We start from the raw sequence: 16,535 nt of genomic DNA, 5'->3' as shown, positions 1-16,535 counted from the left end.
CAACCTCCTGTATTTGGCACCCCCTCCCTGACTGTCTATGCGAAAGGAGACTGTTACCTCTGTAAGGCCTTTTTAACATGAGTCTAGTTACCAACTTACAAACCGTAGTGGATTGCATTTTCAGCAGTGGCTGGCCCATGAATATGCTGCTTCCCTCACACCTGTTTAAAGAAGGATTCCACCCTAAAATGCCTCTTCCTGTGGTTTCAGTTCAGCCCCTTTTACATCTATAGGGCACAGTGGCAGGCAGTAGTGCCTGTTGATTGCGTCATGCCCTATTTTTTTGCCGTGACAATGTGTATGGGGCTCTCTACGCGACGGAGGAGAGGTAAATATGTGCCTCAGTCATCTAGTTTTTGCTGCTTGACAGTGCGAATGTAAAAGGGGACCAACAGAAAGGGAAAAACAAGTACCTTATGACATACAAAAGTTTGTACTTTATTACATCCTTTGTGATTAGTTTTTTATCTTTCCTGTTATGCTGGAAAAAAGCCCCTTTCATACTGGCAGAGTGTGCCAACGGATCAACTTTCTCAGCGGGGCATCTCTCTATGGATCCCTGCTAAGCAGGCAGATGACAGGTCCGTGTCCGCTCCACTGATGCAGAGCAGACACAGACACAGCCCACTTTCCTCTATGGGCGGTCAAATGGAAAGGACCTTGTGAGCAGAGTATGACCTTATCCTTCAGAATTTGTTCCAACCCAACTGCAGGCTCAATATTTTTATATTTCACACCACTTCTTGTCCAGCTGACAATGTATTCACCAGATAGGAAATAAGGGAGAATCTGCAACAGGGACATAGGCAGAAATGGAAATCTGACTGGGGTTGTAGCCCACCCCTAATATACTAAATTCCGTGTTGCTGTTGGAGATTTCCCCTCACTTCCAGTCTGGTAAAACTTCACCAGAACAGGAAGTGAGGGCAAATCTCTGTGGCAGTCATGGATTACAGTAAGAACCTGAGAGGGGATCTAACCCCTTCCTGTTCTATCTGTAACCAAAAAAAAATGTTTGAACATATACTTCACCTGAAGCTAAACATACATACATACGCATTCGCATGGAGTGTGCCAGGTGTGCTTGGGCACACCCTAAAAACCCAGTGCAGCACAGATTCCCCCTACTGCTCAGGCACCCCCCCACCCCGCAGTGATGCCAGCATTCCTCCTCTCCTCTCCTGCTGGATACTGCTGCACGCACACAGGGGGGTAAATGTCATTTACTGGCCCCTTCCTTTTCTAGATGAACACAGTACCGATCACTCACGGAGTTCATACACAACTGAAGCATAGTAAACTGTGTTTATATATATATATGTGTAGCAAGGTCCCAGGCCTTCTTTGATCTTAAGAGAACCTCCAGGGCCAGGGATAGCTGACATCCTTCTGTATGTAGTGGGTTGTGAGGCATGGTGGGTGCAGAGTAGTTAAAGTTATTGGGCGCCAGACACTTCTTGGATGCAAAAGAAAGTTTATTTCTCTTAACTTTTTTGGGGGAGAGGGTTAGGGCCAGGACACCCTTAGGTAGTTGCAAGATTAATTGGCAGACTCAGAGACTTCAATAGGAGGACAGACATGCAGGGAAAGGCATCCAGCAAGATGCCACATCTGCATGTGTAGGAATGCTGTCTCCTATGGCAAACAGTCTTTAACAGTTCCTAACACAAACGTAACAGTTCTTTCACTTTCACTACAATCACTCCTTTTAGATCTTTAGCCCACTGAGCTCCCTGTCTCTCACTAGACCCACTGATTCACTGCCACTAAATTCCTTGAGCTCCTCCAATCTTCACGGTGGTATCTTCTTCAAGAGTCACCCCTGCTTCTCGGCTGTGTCCTCCCTAGCTTGGCATTCACAGATACTGATTAAGCTTCACCCCCCCCCCCCACCCCCCCCCCACCCCCCCACTGGCCTGCTCGGTCCCTGGCTTGAAACACAAGACTGCTCTGCAAGTGTCACCTCCACTGGCTGGGTTCCTGGCTTGATACCCACTGAAGTTTCCCGATTTTTCACTGTCCCTGGTTGGTGAGAATGCTGCTCCGGTACTTGCTTCACTTACTTACAGTGGTCCCTGGTAATAAGGCAGATGGTCCCTTACTGGCGACAGCTTCCCCTCTACCTCCGACCACGACAGGTTTTCCAGCCGCCAGAACCGTCACTTCTGGTTGGACTGCAAGCCACAGTCCCAACCCTGTGCTGCTCTCTCTTGCTTCTGGATAGGCCCTCAGACAGCCTATCAGCCAGATGTGCCCGGGATAGGCCCCATCTCCGGCCTAGCAGCCCAGGCAATACAACACACGTCCACCCAGACAGTCGTCCAGGTGGTACAGAACACCGATCACCTGATTCCACCCAAATATATAGGCTCTCTCAGCAGCCCAAGGGATTCAAGAAAACCCCTGCACGTTGGCTGAGATACCCCATATAACCATAACCTGACCTTGCGTTGCCCTTCTCGTATCTAGTACCACAAAGTGCCCGGCCACATAGTGGTAGAAGAGAAAAGTGCAACAAGGCCAAACTTAGGGAAAAATCAATAGATCTCTAACAATCAACCAGGATAATTATTCCTGGCAAGTAAATTTGTGAGGAGCAACCCTGCCATAAACTCCAGGGTGCTACATTATATATATATATATATATACATACATATACACACACATACATCATACATACATACATACATACACACGTGCGTGTTTGAACTTTGGGGTGCACACCCTAATACAATAGGCTGTGCACACCTATTCATACATAGATAAAAATACATATATGGGGGCTGTTTTTACCTGCCAAATAATTTATTATTTCCATCCAGTCCTGAGATTTACACCACTCTGCCACACAGCACAACCATTTCCAACAGGGGAGGGAACCTAAAAGTTCTATGTTGCAGGTTTACTTATATACGTCTAGATCCCCTTCCAACCTTGTGACAGAACAGTGAAAGAAGTACCACACAAATGATCACTGACATCTCTCTGTCGCTCTGCTCTCTCCTCCCAACAGTATGCTATATGTATTGCAGAACAACTGACTGACTCCTGCAAGAAGCTATCATGTAAAATATAGGTACTTACACTGCTTGTATTTAAAAAATATATATTTGTTGATGTATTATTTAAGGCAGAGCTTCATTATTGTGTGCCTTTTATATCTTCCTAGAATTTAATTTTAATGGATGATTGTAAGCTCTAACGAGCAGGGCCCTCTGATTCCTCCTGTATTGATTTGTATTGTAACTGTACTGTCTGCCCTCATGTTGTAAAGCGCTGCGCAAACTGTTGGCGCTATATAAATCCTGTTTATTATTATTATTATATTATAATGGATGAAAAAAGACACTATGACGGGAAAGTCACTGAGGTTTGTACATTCTTAGTTTTTCATGTGTCAATAGCAGTCAATTCTCACTAGCACTGACATATGGAAGAGATAAATAAAATGTCTTTAGGTTTCTGTGTTTGCTGCATGTAGCTTGATGGTAGTCATACAGGTCCCAGATTTTTCACATAATTCTTGGAACCGGCTTGGTGGGATTCTGCAAATCGAAGCAATGTGAAGAATGTGGTGAGCGAAATGATTTGATCGCACATGGAATGTTCTCAAAAAAGATAGAGATATATTTGGACAGAGGTGAGCTCTTAGATCTCCTATAGTAGGTTTATTAGCTTGTGTTACTGTGTCACACCTCCTCTGTACCCCAAACCAAGTACATGGCAAATGACAAACACTTCCTGGTGTGTCAGATGCCTGGTCCCCACTGTGAGCTGCAGGCTCCTGTAGCTACAGCAGGGGACATAGACATCTGACACCTCTAGAGGAGTTTAATGCTGAACCCTTTTTTTGGAGGTGGTAACTCTTGAAGCAGAACTAAGGTCCTGATAAGAAAAGTTACTGTCAGGTGGGCTTTTATTGCTGACCATACATATGTCTCTTCTGCCTAAAGCTGGCCATAGATGGATCGAAATTCGAGATTTTGATCAATCTATGGCTGTTCCCACTGGAACTGGATTGTTGGTAAATTTTCATTTGATCAGTGTATGCAGCCAATCAACTGCAGTGCTGATTAGTGTATTCCCACCGTCAGAGTACAGTAGCCCAGCAAGGGGGTTTTCCCCATACACCTCAAGTGTGTGTATGGGGGAATCCGTTGCATTTTTTCGATCAGCCCACTGGGCTGATTAATGTATGGTCCAGCCTTATCTGCCAGTATCTTCCTTCTGACTGTACACTGAGCTACACATCTCGGCATGCCTTGGGTGCTCGGTCAAAGTAGAATAACAACGCGCATGCACAAGAGTCATGTTATCCCGGGCTGGGAAACCAAGATTGCCAAGGATGCTGAATGCGATGAGGACCAGGTGGTGGCTAGACACGATCAAATTGGAGGCTTAGGCAAAATATAATTATTTTCAACAGTGACAGCTCACACTTATACCATGTGTTTGTGGGTGGTTACAGTGTGGTGCTGCTGCAGTAAACACACAAAGTCCAGTTTCAGAAAACAGAACTGTATTGAAACTGAAGTTCAGTAATTCACAACAAACCTAATGGGAAGACAACCCAACCAGGCACACACACAGAATGTACATCAATGAGTAGTGGCAGTAGGTCCCAGGTGTACAGACAGCATTCTTCTCGAGGGGCAGAATGTGGCCTGGCTGGTCCGGACCCAAGTAGGGAGGCTTTCAGGAAGGATGGCATGTCCCTGCAATTTCCCTTCTCGTTTGGAACCTCTCCCTGATGCTAAGCACTGTCTCTGTCAGATGGATGACCTGTCCCCACTCTATCCACACATGAAATGCGCACCAACCCCCAAGAGTCAGGGTTTTTAAATAGACTTTGCCTGATCCAAGATGGCTACCAGGGTCACATGGGGCACCAGCATCCATTTGGACAGCTGCCCAAATGACCCAGAAAACCATAGAGGAACCATGTTCCACTTGACTTCCTCTCACTTTGTAATGTCGCTGTTAATTTGAGTGCCACTTGCACTCAAAGAAAAGCAGACTTTGAGTATGGCAAAAAAAAAAAAAACACCTAAAAAAAGTACACTGCAATTCATGTTAAAAACGCATTGCAGCACAACAAATTGTAAAACTACATGCCAACACATGTGCATTATGCATATGTTATGGTGGGAAAGCCCCTGGAAGTACATATTAGGGACAAAAGATGCCATGTCCCACGTACAACCTCGGGGTTCTGGGATTGTCCCTGGAGGCATGCAGAGGTGACAATTATGTTGAAATAAATCTTCAGCCATGGAAAAGAGTCAGATTCCATTTTGTCCGGTCCATTTTGAATGAACAAAGCTGATTGTGTAAATGAATAACCTCGCTGTGTTTATTTCTGGGAGCAAAATGTTGTCTAGCAGCAAAAAATGCGGTAGTAGAAAAACAGGCTATTAGAGAAGGATCATGGTGGAGATACTACACAAAGGTAATTCCAGACCAACCACATTCCACTGTCCAACCTGAAACCAACCGATAGATTGGGGAGGGGGAGATGGCAGCTGAGATAAGATATGGGTGACAAGGTAAAGCCACCTTCTCATGCAAATCACCCTACATGGCCTTATAGATGGGGGTCATTGCATTACATAGCCATGAAGTGCCTTAACACCAAACAGATGAGATGACAACACCCAACTTTATCTATGGGACCTGTGCATGACTTGCTCTACTAGCAAATATGAGGTTCAGGGTTCTGATACATAACCAAGCACATATTTACTTCGATGTCCCGTGACGCATGTTATGGAACACATTGGCAGCCTATTTAAAATGAATGGGTCGCCAATGCACGTTAGCATGCCTTAAAAACGCACTTGACCCTTCTTTTCTAATACAACACACTGCAACGCATTACCATGTGTTGGAGTGCTGTGCAAAGCAGATGCATTGTCCTAATGCCTTGGGTTGCCATTCAAAATGAATAGCAACACAACACAATAATGCATGTTACACGCGTTGCTGTATTGCATTATCACAACGTGGAAGTTAAAACAATCCCTAATGCCCTGTACACACGGGCGGACTTTTCGACCGGACTGGTCCGACGGGACAAATCCGTTGGACAATCCGACCGTGTGTGGGCTTCATTGGACCTGCAGCGGACTTTTTCGGTTGAAAATCAGACGGACTTTAGATTTGGATCATGCTTCAAATCTTTCCGACAGACTCGAGTCCGGTCGAAAAATCCGCTCGTCTGTATGCTAGTCCGACCGATGAAAACCGACGTAAGGGCAGCTATTGGCTATCAACTTCCTTATTTTAGTCCGGTCGTACGTCATCACGTACGAATCCGTCGGACTTTGGTGTGATCGTATGTGTGCAAGTCCGTTCGTTTGAAAGTCCGTTGGAAGTCCGTCGAAAGTCCGTCGGAAAGACCGTCGGACCTTTGATGCCGAAAAGTCCGCCCATGTGTACACGGCATTATAGTTTTAAAAGTGTATATTCAGCCAAACATTTTTTTTATAGTTTTGAATAGAGTGGGGAAGGGTTAGAACTCCTGCAAGTTTTTTACTGCTATCCGGGACTCCAATAGGTTCCTTTTACAGGTAGTGGAGTCCGCTCCAATCAGCATCTATGAACAGATCCCCTGCTGATTGGACCCGAACAGGACAGATGTCACCTCCATGCTCACTCAGTTTCTGCCGGGTGGACATGGGAGAACCCCTGTCAGCTCTTCGGGAGGCCGGATGTAAACGGACATCTTTGTCCATTTACATCAGGCTACCTCTGATCCAGTCTGCAAAAATGGAAAAGGGTGCAGTCTGTTTTTGTCTTTTTTTTACAGACCCACAGGTAAGCAGGTAAAAAAATGGATACAAGTCTGTTTACATCCCCCTATCCATAGAGCTCCATGGACCTTCCAGATCCGCCTGTAAAACTGATAGAAGGACCTGACTGGAATTCCCGTGAAAGGGGCCTGAGATTTCCCCTCACCTTCTGTCCTGTCGACAATGTTTACCAGAGAGTGAGGGAAACTCATGGCAGCAAAGGAGAAAATAAAAATGTTTCTATTTAGTAGAGAAGGCCAAAACAGAAACCTCTTAGATTTTTTTAGATTTTATTTCTGTGTCCATGTTTTAGATCCCCCCCACTTCCTGTGAGGTGAATCCATTGTCGGTAGGACAGGAAAATAGAGTAATCTTTCTAACATTGTTGCCAACATTGTAAAAATATTTTTAGGGACACTTTTTTGGCTGTAGGCAGAGTCCCTTTATAATTAGGGGGCAGGGCATGCATTTGTGGGCGTGACATAGGTGAAATAAAAAATTTGGCGCGCAAAGCACAGGACGCCGAAAAATGGGCGTGGTTTACGCGTAAACGTGGGCGTGGCTCAAAGGGGGTGTGGTTAGAGTCTGAGATGAATGAGGGATGGAGAGGAAAAGGGGGAAAGGGGGGGACAGGGAGGGGGGGACATTGATGGAGGGACAGCAGCCCCAGATCCTACACCACAATAGCAATATGTGTATTCCAGAGTTTAACAATCAGCAGATTAAGATACTCCAAACACCTGGTGTTAGCGCTTCAATCATCCCGGCGATTGTTATGGTGTCAGGATGATTGAAGCGCATTATTTCTATTATTACATTGTAATATAAAATGAAATCATTCAACTCACCATAATGCAGAATCAGTGGGAGCCTGAGCGTGTCACCTGCCACGTTGCCTGCCACCAGATGCCATCAGGTGTCCCCAGCAGAGCCCCTCCTTACATCAGGTGCCCCATCAGCAGAGCCTTCCTCACATCTGTGTCCCCATCAGCAGAGTCCTCCTTACATTTGTGTCCCCATCAGTCCTCCTTACATCTGTGTCTCCATCAGTCCTCCTTACATGTCGTGGTGTCCCCATCAGTCCTCCTTACATGTCGTGGTGTCCCCATCAGTCCTCCTTACATCTGTGTCCCCGTCAGTCCTCCTTACATGCCCGTGGTGTCCCCATCAATCCACCTTACATCTTGTCCCCATCAGTCCTCCTTACATCTTGTGCCCCTCTGTGACATCCAGACTATACGCCCCCCCCCCGTGACATCCAAACTGGCCCCCCCTGTGACATCCAGACTATACGGCCCCCTCCCCGTGACATCCAGACTATACTCCCCCCCTGCGACATCCAGACTGGCCCCCCCTGTGACATCCAGACTATACGGCCCCCCGGGACATCCAAACTACACGGCCCCCCCGTGACATCCAGACTATACGGCCCCCCTGTGACATCCAGACTATACGGCCCCCCTCTGTGACATCCAGACTATACGGCCCCCCCGTGACATCCAGACTATAGGACCCACCCTGTGACATCCAGACTATACTGCCCCCCTGTGACATTCAGACTATACGCCCTCCCCTGTGACATCCAGACTATACAGCCCCCCCTGTGACATCCAGACTGGCCCCCCCCTCTGTGATATCCAGACTATACGGCCCCCCCCATGACATCCAGACTATACAGCCCCTCCTCTGACATCCAGACTATACAGCCCCCCTCTGTGACATCTAGACTATACAGCCCCCCCTGTGACATCCAGACTATACAGCCCCCCGTGACATCCAGACGGACCCCCCTCCTGTGAAATCGAGACTATACAACCCCCCTGTGACATCCAGACTATACGACCCCCCCTGTGACATCCAGACTATACAGCCCCCCCTGTGACATCCAGACTATACAGCCCCCCCCCGTGACATCCAGATTATACAGCCCCCCTCTGTGACATCCAGACTATACAGCCCCCTCCTGTGACATCCAGACTGTCCCCCTGTGACATCCAGACTGAGCCCTCCTGTGACATCCAGACTGCCCCCCGTGACATCAAGACTATACAGCCCCCCCCTGTGACATCCAGACTATACGGCCCCCCCTCCCCGTGACATCCAGACTGGCGGCTTCCCCCCTGTGACATCCAGACTATACGGCTCCCCCCTGTGACATCCAGACTGGCCCCCGCTGTGACATTCAGACTACACGGCCCCCCCTGTGACATCCAGACTATACAGCCCCCCTCTGTGACATCCAGACTGCCCCCCCCCGTGACATCCAGGTTGCCCCCCCTGTTACATCCAGACTATACAGCCCCCCCTCTGTGACATCCAGACTATACGGGGCAGAGCGGGCCGGGGGGTGGGCGGCGCCACAGCTCAATCTCTATTGTAGCTATCTGGCCAGCCTACTTCTACGGTCTTCTTGAAAATCGTCTACGCCGGCCGCGGACCTCTACCGGCCGGCAGCGCGAACCTCGGCGGCGAAAATCGTGAAAAACTGAATTTCCCGGGACATCTCCCGGGAAACGATTAAATTGGGAAAAGGGTCTAAATCCCGGGAATGTCCCAGGAAATTCGGGACAGTTGGCAAGTATGTTTCTAATGTAGTCCAAGATAGCAGTAAAAATTTAGCAGGAGTTATACTCCTTCCCCACAGGTGTTGGGTCTCATATTTCTCTCATTCCCGAGTGTAGCTATGGCAGCATTGCCTTGCATCTTGGCAAGGAAAAAATAACGCGGTGTGCGGATTTTAGCAGGCTGTGCAACCTCCATTCTCTGTGCTGCAAACATGACTATGGCATTTACAACACATTTATATAGTTACATTAAAAAGGATCACTTTTAGCTTTGTAAAAAAATAACAAAAACCCACAGGGTGTTTGATGAGCATTATAGGCACATTACTGTGCATTATAGGCTGTTGTAAAATTCAATGTCTGTGTGAACTGTCATGCACAGACACAGCCAGGTTTGGGACTTCTATACTCGCGCAGTCTGCACACGTGCGTGGAAAATATGTGCAAAAAAAACAAACATGTTTTTCATACATGTCACTCTACTGACGCATACATGTTGCCTCCTCACTGCCTGCCTTAACCTTCAAAATACCAACCCGCCGCTCCACAACCACGTGCATTGCATTCATTTGAATGGGTCGCATTTTTGCTGAAAGCGACATGCCATTTAATTTGGAATTTTGAGGCAAAGCATTGGGGCCGTAGCATAGGTAAAGCCCTTAGCGGGTCACAGGTGCTTTTCAAAGTTTAGGTGGATAGTTGGAGCGGGGAGGTAAAACCACAGCTCAACAACGTGCTTTTACTGCCCGCAACAGTACCCACATAATTTCACAGGCATGGTCCAATGTTGCCACAATCAGAAAGCCAGTCCAAAGCAACGATGTCCAGCTGATGCTTGAGCGAGTGCATGTAGACATAAAGTGTCTGGCAAAGGTTGCAGGAGATCAAGAACACGTAGGTTCACACTAAGGATGAGCTCCGGCATGTTCGCATGCTGAACGGGCCGAGCCCGCCAGGAAGTCAGCACGGCGCAGCGCTAATCACAATCAGTGAGACATTTCCCGATGTGCGGCTGCAGAGGAAGAGAAATGTCTCCCTAGCTGTGATTAGCGCTGCGCCGTGCCGACTTCCTGGCGGGCTCGGCCCGTTCAGCATGCGAACACGCTGGAGCTCATCCTTAGTTCACACATATGCATAAATGTTTATCTACAGGCAAAGTACACTGGGAGCTATTTAAAAGGGTTGTAAACCCCCATGTTTTTTCACCTTAATGCATCCTATGCATTAAGGTGAAAAAACTTTTGTCACTGACTGGCCCCCCTGCCCCCATTTTACTCACCCGAGTCCTGTATTCCCCCACCGTAGACGCACTCTTCCTCTCTGCCTGGGGTTCTCAGCTCTTGATTGGATAGATTGATAGCAGCGCAACCATTGGCTCCCGCTGCTGTCAATCAAATCCAATAATGCGGGCGGCGGGGGGCTGGGCCGAGTCCTACATTCGGTATTCAATGCTATACTTGGGAGCAAGCCCACAAGTTAACCCCCCCGGGAGATCGCTTCTCCCAGGGGGTTATATAATGTGGGGAGGAGCTACGAGCACCACTGGGAGACCTCAGAAGAGGATGTTCGGGGCCACTCTGTGCAAATGTAAAAAGCAGAAAAATGCCTATAATCTGCCCCAAAGAAGGCGTAAGGCGTTTTTCAGGTGTTTTGCGTCAGGTGACAAAACGCTCAGATGTGAACAGGTGCCATTGAAATGAATGGGATTTTGCTTGTTGGGCGTTTATCAGGCTTTTTTTGGGCGTTTTACGAGCTGAAAATGCTCAGGTGTGAATACAGCCTTTAGTCTCGTACACACGATCAGATTTTACGCAGACAAAACCTCAGACTTTTGTCCGAAGGCGTGTGCCTGGATTTTGATGTGGATTTCGATGTGTCCCAGATGATTGCCTAGAGGGAGGGGGCAGAGCTGATCTCCCTTCCTGTGCCGAGGGAAGTGACGTAAGGAGCCGAGGTGAGTAAGGAGGCAGATTACAAGGGACCCCCCTAATATTATTCTTAATATCACTAGAAAAAAAAAAGCCTTTGAAAATTAGTTTGCAATCACTCCATCAGTATCACCAGCAAAGCAGCTTCATTATTATCCCATTAAAGAAGAAGAGAATTGTGCGCTGCATTTCGAGATTTCATAATTTGCCACGTCACGAATGTTAATTCTACATTATGAACGCTAGTTTACAAGACCGACCGCTTCTGGCTCATCCTTGCTTCCGAGCATGCGTGTTTGTACTTTTATCCGACGGACTTGTGTACACACGCTCAGAAAATCCGACAACAGATATTTCTCTGCGAGAAATGTAAAAACCTACTATCCAAAATTTGTCCGCGGGAAATCCGTCAACAATTATCCGATGGAGCATACAAACGGTCAGATTTTCCACCAACAGCCTGTCATCACACAATTCCCGTCGGAAAATCCGATCGTGTGTACAAGGCTTTACACTATACACTTGTTGGTGGATCTGTTACAGGCAATGTGTGAAATTAGGCATTGCATAGAATGCCCGGGCAATTTATAGAATGCTTTTAGGCAAAGCATGAAATGTCTGGATCTGAAGGAGATTGTACAACCAGATTGTAATGTGTGTGGTGAGCTTTATTAGAGAAGCACCGTCTATTCCATGCAGTTTTTTTTTTTTTTTTATACGCAGCCAGTAAGCAAGACTGCATAGATATCAGTATTTTTTTTTACACCTGCATGCCTGGGCTCCAAATTACCATTTTATATCTCACCAAAAATAATGTAATACTACATGTATATATATATATATAAATACAAAAGTATCCTTTCACCCAAACTTTGTGTTTATCACTTGTGTCCATCACACTTCTGTACTCAGTTTTGTATACATATGCACAGCACAGTTGGACAGAAACTTCACCACACCTTACCTAAATAGCCTTCTGGAACTCCTCTAGATGCACTCTGATTGGTGGATGGAAGAGGGTGGAGCCAAAAGTTACACCTGCAGGTGATTTTGTTCTGGACTGGAATTGAGAGTTTCAGTTGCTGAGTTCTGGATTGTTGTCCTCTCTGTGTATCTCTCTGCAGTCATGGGGAAAACGACATATTTACTGCTCTTTGCTTGGTTGCTGCAGGATAATCTGGGTGAGTATTTTTTTAAGAGATATTTTTTTAATAATCTGGGCTGCTTTGTGCAGTTAGGTCATGGGATGATGGATTATTATAAAAAGCTTAGGCTTGACATACATGAGCAGATCTCTCCCTGAGAACGATCAGTGCTGGTTCATACCAGATGCAGCCCAGTGTGTTTATTTTTTATTCTGCATCAAAACACATGGACGGTGTTTAACATGGATTCCAGTAGCCCTAATTCAAACCAGTGCAATGTGTTCCAGTGCAGTCAACAAAAGGTAGAGTGGTGTGTGGGTGTGTTTTTTTGTTTTTTTTTTTTTTTTTTTTGTTTTTTTGTTTTTTTGTTTTTTTGTTTTTCTGTATGGAACGTGGCAAAAGTTATAAAAAAAAAAAAAAAAAAAAAAAAAAAAAAAAAAAAAAAAAAAAAAAATGCACATGTCCCCAATTGAGATTTGGGGGGGGATGTACTGAAACTCTGCATCTTCGATGCATCGGCATCAAAGATGTCCATCGTGCAGAAACACATCCGGCATGCAGAAATTGTGGGGTGAACTGACCCTAATGCCGCGTACACACGAGCGGACTTTACGGCAGACTTGGTCCAGTGTACCGGATTTCGTCGGAAAATTCGATCGTGTGTGGGCTCCAGCGGACTTTGTTTTCTCAAAAGTTGGACTGACTTAGATTTGAAACATGTTTCAAATCTATCCGACGGACTCGAGTCCGGTCGAAAAGTCCACTCGTCTGTATGCTAGTTCGACGGACAAAAAGCCACGCTAGGGCAGCTATTGACTACTGACTATAAACTTCCTTACTTAAGTCCGGTCATACGTCATCGCGTACGAATTAGTCGGACTTTGGTTGATTGTGTGTAGGCAAGTCCGTTCATTCAGAAAGTCTGCCGTAAAGTCCGCTCGTGTGTACGCGGCATTAGACCGTGAAATATTTGCCAGTATTCATATGTTGACATAGAACCTTCCAGTGGGGGGGGAAAAAATATTAATTTTACCAGATATTATTGTGGTGCAGAACAGAGAACAATTGTACAGTGGTCTCAGCCAGATTTTGGAACATTCTCTGACCATTGCTCCACGTACAGACCTGTGGATGTGACCAGATCATTTGGATTGTTTGTGAATACCTTGCTGTGTCTGTTGCTGCCAATTGTGGTCAATCTAATTCTACACACTTGCACCCTAAGGCTAGGTTCACCTGTGTGAATTGGATGCATTTTGAACCGCATCCAATGTGCATGACATGTGAAAGAACATTTCTTTCTATTGTGCCTGTTCACATATGTCTGGTGCAGATTCAGTGTGAATTGAAAAAGAGTCCTGTCAGGCTGGGTTCAGACTGTGTGTGGCTCACAGCAGGGGTCCGGTGCGTTTCAGGTCCTAATTAGGACTGAATTCAGACCTGAAACTGAGCCAAAGACGCACAGGACCCTTCTGCTGTGCGCTCCTCGGCCTCCCTGGAGATGTGTGAGGCTGGGTTCACACCTAATACGGGTTTCTCCGCATCCAGTTCGCATGACAGGAGATTGTGACTGGCTCTCTATGAAGCCGCTTCACGTATATCTCCGTTGCGGCTGCGGAGCAGCTTGCACAGGAACGCTGTGCGTCATTGGCTCAGTTTTTTCAGGGCCGAATTCAGGCAAAAATTAAGCCCTGATTCGTCATAGAAACAGAAAGGGGATGCACCGGACGACTGCTGCGAGCCCCATCCATCATGGGTGTGAACCCAGCCTGAACCGGCTCCATTGAGAGCCAGTCACACTCTCCTCTCATGTGAATTGGATGCGGGGAAAACCCCCGCATCCAATTCGCATAAGTGTGAACCCAGCCTCAGTTTTCTGAGCAGCGCGGTCCGGGTCAGGAGCGAATACAGACTTATTGACTTCTATGGGAACGCTTCTGTGTGAACAGGATAAAATTCTGACCTAATCCTAAATCGCTGAACAACTTTGTCAATTAGCTGGGAAAACAGCTTCAATTCGCACCACACGTGTGAACCCAGCCGTAGGCCTCATGCACACTGGATGTTTTTACAGTAGCTGTTTTTGGCTTCAGACGTTGTGTGTGTGTGTGTGTGGTGTTTTGTTTTTTTTTTTTTTTTTTTTTTTTTTTTTTTTTTTTTTTCCTACAGTCATTAAACACTCCATGTTATCCTATGTGTCCATGCAAATATAGGCTGTTATCAGCAGTTTTTGGCTTGGGCATTTTTTGGCTTTTAAAAAAAAAAAAAAACAAAACTAGTGGGTTCTGAGAGGAGTTTTTTTTTTTCAGCTGCAATAACGCTCTAACGTCAAAAATCGCTGATGAACGCTCAAACGCTGCTCACCAGCGTTTTTAATCTATTGAGGAAAAAAAACGCTAATGCGGAAAAAACGCTATTGCAAAAACGTTGAAAAACTCACTGCAAAGCTACTGGTGTTTTTATAACGTTATTTTAGTATCCAGTGTGCATGAGGCCTTAAAGCAGAAATAAAACCATTTCATTTCCCGCATGTGCTGGAAATGTAACACTCCCATTGGTTGTGCTCTCAACCAAACTGTCAAAGCAACCAACGGCTGGTGTCATAACTGATCACATGTGCAGCATCATGGCAGCTGTAGATTAAACAGAGGCAAAGATGGCAACTTCCTTGGCTGAAAACAATGGGGGGGGGGGGGGGGTTACTTACACTTTATTATCCAAGGACTGTTGGGGTGTGTGTTGTGTGGTGTTTTTTTATTATTTATTTTTGTTTTTTTATTTTACTTTTTTTTTTTTGTGTAGACCAATGTAAGTATGCATGTGCAATACCTTGCGGATTCCCCTGGAACATGAAAATCCCTGTAGTAGGCACCGCTACAACAGTGGTTGCTGCTGTCCTGTAGGTCCCGTGTTGAACTGCTGCTTAGTGACCACAGGAGGGGCTCACTTGGCATGGGTGCAATTCACAGAACAATCTGCATTCTCTCAATAAGGGCAAAGCATTCTCTGATTTGACAAGGTGGAGACATCTCTGAGCGTCCCCTCTGTGTTCACTAAGCGGCAGTATGGCCCAGTGGCTGCCAACTACAGTGATGTTCACCTTCTAGAGAGGTCGTCCAGGTATGGCACATACATGCACACATTGACCCAAGCTGGACTAATTTTAACAATGCAAAAAATAGCTATACCCAGAATTCAGCTTTAAGCTGGTTGTACAATCTCTTTAGATCTACCAAGAACTATATAGTATATAGTACAAGGCCTACATAATTAAATGCAAGTTGAATTGTTTATTTGGGTAGGCCCTCACATTACATGGTTTTGTTACATTTTAAAGAGATTGTACATCCTAATTGTAACATTTGTTGGCAGCTTTACAAAACAAACATCTCAAATGGTATAATAATAATATGAGAATCTGAAATGTAAAACATCTGCCAGAAGCCCTCATATTTCTTTAAGCCTGGACATCAGAGGCAAAGTACAAATAAAGGCAAAACTTATTATTTTTTTTAAAGTTTTGGATAGAGTAGAAATAGATTAGAACACTTGTCTGTTTTTATTGCTGTCTGTGCCCCTGTTAAGGAGATTCAACCTCTGTATTTGTCCTGTTTACTATTATCATTGAAAGAAGAAAATCCCCAAATTTTGGGCTGTACCCAGAAGAGTAATAATGGGGACACTAGTTCTGGGGACCCCCAAGGAATTCCCTTAATTTGCAGAGATTTCCTGTTTGGCTATGGGATAGGAAGTTGAAAGAATCTCTGCAATGGGACACAGATGATGAAAATAAATCTGACAGGTTACTTCCTTCCCTTGCTCTATCCAAAATGGCAAAAAAAACAATGCCTATAGTTCTACTTTAACTGCTCCATATACTGACACCCACACACTTTGTTGATTTAAAAAAAAAAATAAAACAAATTTTATAATTTATTTCTTTAATAAAGGAAGTCTGGGCCCCCCTCTAACAGGGGGGCCTGGGGCAATAGCCCCCTTATTAATCCAGCACTTCTTCTAACTGAAGGTTTATTCAATTGCCAGTTTAGTGGGGAATCTTGCATGTGTAGGGAGGAAATGCTGTGGGGGATGATGGCCTCAGGAATA

The 16,535-nt window shown here is 45.7% G+C and overlaps 1 protein-coding gene across 1 annotated transcript in view; it reads left to right on the top strand.

Annotated features, from left to right (window-relative positions):
- The first annotated feature begins 12,316 nt into the window (after positions 1–12,316).
- UPK3A (uroplakin 3A) overlaps positions 12,317–16,535 on the top strand; it is a 43,750-nt gene continuing 39,531 nt past the window's right edge. The window contains exon 1 of the mRNA XM_073621918.1: positions 12,317–12,464. Within this exon, the coding sequence (XP_073478019.1) occupies positions 12,410–12,464 (55 nt within the window). The 5' untranslated portion in view covers positions 12,317–12,409. The remainder of the gene's footprint in view (positions 12,465–16,535) is intronic.

Source organism: Aquarana catesbeiana, linkage group LG03 (assembly GCF_042186555.1).
Source record: "Aquarana catesbeiana isolate 2022-GZ linkage group LG03, ASM4218655v1, whole genome shotgun sequence".
Classification (NCBI taxonomy): Eukaryota; Metazoa; Chordata; class Amphibia; order Anura; family Ranidae; genus Aquarana; species Aquarana catesbeiana.
The sequence above is the reverse complement of the archived record's forward strand: the minus strand, read 5'-3'. Positions and strand labels throughout refer to the sequence as shown.